Raw genomic sequence first — 3,261 nt, forward strand, 5'->3', positions numbered from 1 at the left:
AGAGCAGGTATTTTGTCCTTCTACAGCGTCTCTGAAACCATGACTCTCCTCCACAGAGTCCAGACCACATTCACTCAGCCGCTCTATGCTGGACTTTGGCTTTACTGCAATTTTGGAGACACAGCTGAGTTCATTAAACTCAAGTAGAATGAAGTATTTTGGTATTGTCTAATATTGTTGTATTTTACTTTTATACAATGGTGACATGCTTGAATCCCTGTTGGATTCTGAAATCACATATCTGGATGTTTGCACTCATGGAGATTCTGCTAGTTTTATTAAACTGAAATAGACCAAAATCTTTCATATTGTTCTGCTTTTTAATCTGTAATATATCGTTATTGTTTTTTCTCTCCATGCTGGTTGTGGCATTTCTCAAGATCAGATGTCAGTCAAACATTATGGGTGGTACCTCCACATCTTCTAGTTGTTCTCTTGATGTTTCTGAGTTTTTAAAAGGAGATCTTTCCTGTGACTGTTTATGGAGGCTATCACTGCTCATCATCATTTTGATTTACTAAAATATTTCTCCACATGAAAATGTAAACTTCTCTATCCTCTAAATGTTTGTTGAAAATTAACATGTATTTTTACGCTGTCCTTTTTGTTCCACTTCATAGGCCTTAACAAAGAGAGCAGAGCTTCCTTTATCAGAGTTCCTTGTGTCGGTTTGGCAGACTTTATTGTTAAAATCAAAAAAGATCTTTATGAATACATGAAATATATGAGTTTATTTTTTAATGTGTGATCAAAGTACAAGTTTTCAGGATTAATAAAATTCTCAGCAAAGTCTTTTCTTCTGTCTTCATTCCAGATCATTGAAGCGTCCTTACGGGGAAATAAGTTTTGTTCCTTTTTTTAAATAAAAATCCTGTTGGGTGAGATATTTAAACAAAGTGGGAAAATGACAACAACACTAATAGTTTAATTGCTTGGGTTTTTTTGTTTTGGGGTTGTTTGTTTAAGACTGTCACAGTCCTGGGTCTGGCACCCAGTATTTTGAGTTTTGTACTATTACTGATTTTTGGTTTCGGTTTTCAGTATTATTTTCAGTGCTCTGCTTCTGTGTCTCAGGCTCTTCGTTCCCGGGGTTCAGGTTTTCATAACGTTTACTACCTTCCTCATGTTCTTATAGTTAGTTTATCCCAGTTTAGGTTCTGTCTGTCTAAGACTTTGTTTGGATTTTGCCTTTCACTATAAATAAATTCACTCACAGCTGCGCTGTTGTCAGTGCCTCTTCTCTCCACATGGTTGCCTGGCTAACCGTGACATAGACAGTTTGGGTTTTGGGGGTTATGATTTTTTTTTAAAGTTAGTTCAAAAGTGTTTTATGACACTTAGTTTTTACACATCTTCCTGCAGGTTGACAACTAAAGTCTGTGAACTGAGGTCAACACAAGAGGGCGCCTTCATCCTGCTAACAGGGATCTAGAGGAGCTGGGAACTCACACAAGTGCAGGAAGATGAAGTTTGGAGCACTTTGGCAACAGTGGGGAATAAAAACTCCCTTTTAAAGCAAAGAAACCTCCAGCAGAACCAGGCTCTGCAGTGCCCAGTTGGGATTGAGGGAGGAGGACATGATAAACACACCCACCCACTCCACCATGCCATGTTATATTCTTCACTTCTATTGTGCACTTTTTCACCCAGAACGTTAGACTCACGTGCAGTTTCCACATGTAAAAAATAATTAAAAATCTGAATGTGTGTTCATCTGATTTATTAAACACTTAAACACAAGCTACAGTATTAAATGAGGCTTTTGCCAGGATTGTCTTTCATCCCCACTGTAGCTCACACTAACGATCAAACCTTGTGTAATAACTGTGTAATTATATCTACAGATTCATGGACAACGGTGTCATATATTGACTACAAATTATCACTATATGCTATTATTATCATTTTTAGTATAAAATTACACAATTCTTAATGTGTATATTTTATTAAACATTACTATAAACAAATGAAAGGAAACATTTCAAGCTCAATTGATAGATGACTATACTGTACTATAGTTAATTGTCAGAATTAAATATTTAAACCATAAATTTGTTGGCAAACGTTTCTTTTTCAACACATTGTTGTGCCACACCCAACGATTTAATCTTTGGCCTGTCGTGGTTTAATCCTGAGACTGTCTCACACTCCAGGTGTGAGATTAAAACACAGTGCAGTACAAAGTGTGAAAAAAATAGTAATAATAATGCAGAAATGCAGAAATTATACTAGATAAGTAGAAGTAAACAAGGTAGTGACAGTTTGAGCTTTCCATTACGGCCCATGATTTTTTTCTTTGCACCTGCTGCTTCCTGTTAATGATCGGCTTGATGGTAAACAGGTGACAATCATTTGTTGCTCAGTGAAGTCTTGCCTTTAACCCTTCACAGTTTTTTGTCACCTAATATACCGACTGCTTCACCTGCTGATGTTTTTCAGAGAATAACAACGTTTACTATAAATAATGTTTTACAGTTGAATATAAATCTTAAAGGAATCATCTATAACACATAATTAGTGGCCTTGTCTGTGTTTAGGCTCAACATCAACATGGTAACGAACACAAATACTAAACCCTGAAACCTGAATTTCTAATCTGTCACAAATTGTTTATTTAAAAGTAAACTAGGCTTCATAAGTTAAGTAACTATGGCACTATACCGCACACTACATGTACTGTTTTAAATAAGAAAATGATCAGCCCTATGACTCGTAGAGAACTTTTACTTTTTTTTGCATACTGGTTTTTCCAGCTATTGTGCATTGTGACTGACGCTGAGCATATAAATAAACACAGAAAGAAACTTCTGTTAGGTGGGCTGTGTGCAGACAGGAAAAGGACCCAAGGTGCAGACTCCAGAGACAGATGTAAACTCAAAAACCGTTTTAATGTTAAACTCAAATATAACATAACTGGAAACGATCAAAAAATAAACTAATACCGGAGGACTGACAGAACACACAGCTTGGTAAACGGTAGATCGCGACACAGACACTAAGAAACACAGGGCTTAAATACACAGAGGGAGCAATCAGGGAATGGGTAACAGGAGGGAAACACAGCTGGGGCAAATCAGGCCTAACGAGACAAGAGGAAGCAAAACCAGACACATTAACATCAGACATGGACTTTCAAAGTAAAACAGGAAACACATAACACAGACTGAACAAAGACACAGGCTCATAAGCAGGCACTACAAAGGGAACAGAGACGTGGGAACAGGGCAGACACAGACACTGACTGAACACGGGGATATAGGA

At 37.1% G+C, this 3,261-nt stretch overlaps 1 protein-coding gene across 2 annotated transcripts in view; it reads left to right on the forward strand.

The window, feature by feature from the left end:
• The window catches only part of LOC121812027 (tripartite motif-containing protein 16-like), a 12,629-nt gene extending 11,844 nt beyond the window's left edge, over nt 1–785 (forward strand). Inside the window, exon 2 of one of the 2 annotated variants that reach the window (XM_042213039.1) lies at nt 8–785. In XM_042213039.1, the coding sequence (XP_042068973.1) occupies nt 8–147 (140 nt within the window). In that variant the 3' untranslated portion in view covers nt 148–785. The remainder of the gene's footprint in view (nt 1–7) is intronic. The other variant, XM_042213038.1, reaches the window with a different exon arrangement.
• The last annotated feature ends 2,476 nt before the right edge of the window (nt 786–3,261 follow it).

Source organism: Haplochromis burtoni, unplaced genomic scaffold (assembly GCF_018398535.1).
Source record: "Haplochromis burtoni strain Fernald_Lab_line unplaced genomic scaffold, NCSU_Asbu1 Contig_410, whole genome shotgun sequence".
In the NCBI taxonomy this organism is placed as follows: domain Eukaryota; kingdom Metazoa; phylum Chordata; class Actinopteri; order Cichliformes; family Cichlidae; genus Haplochromis; species Haplochromis burtoni.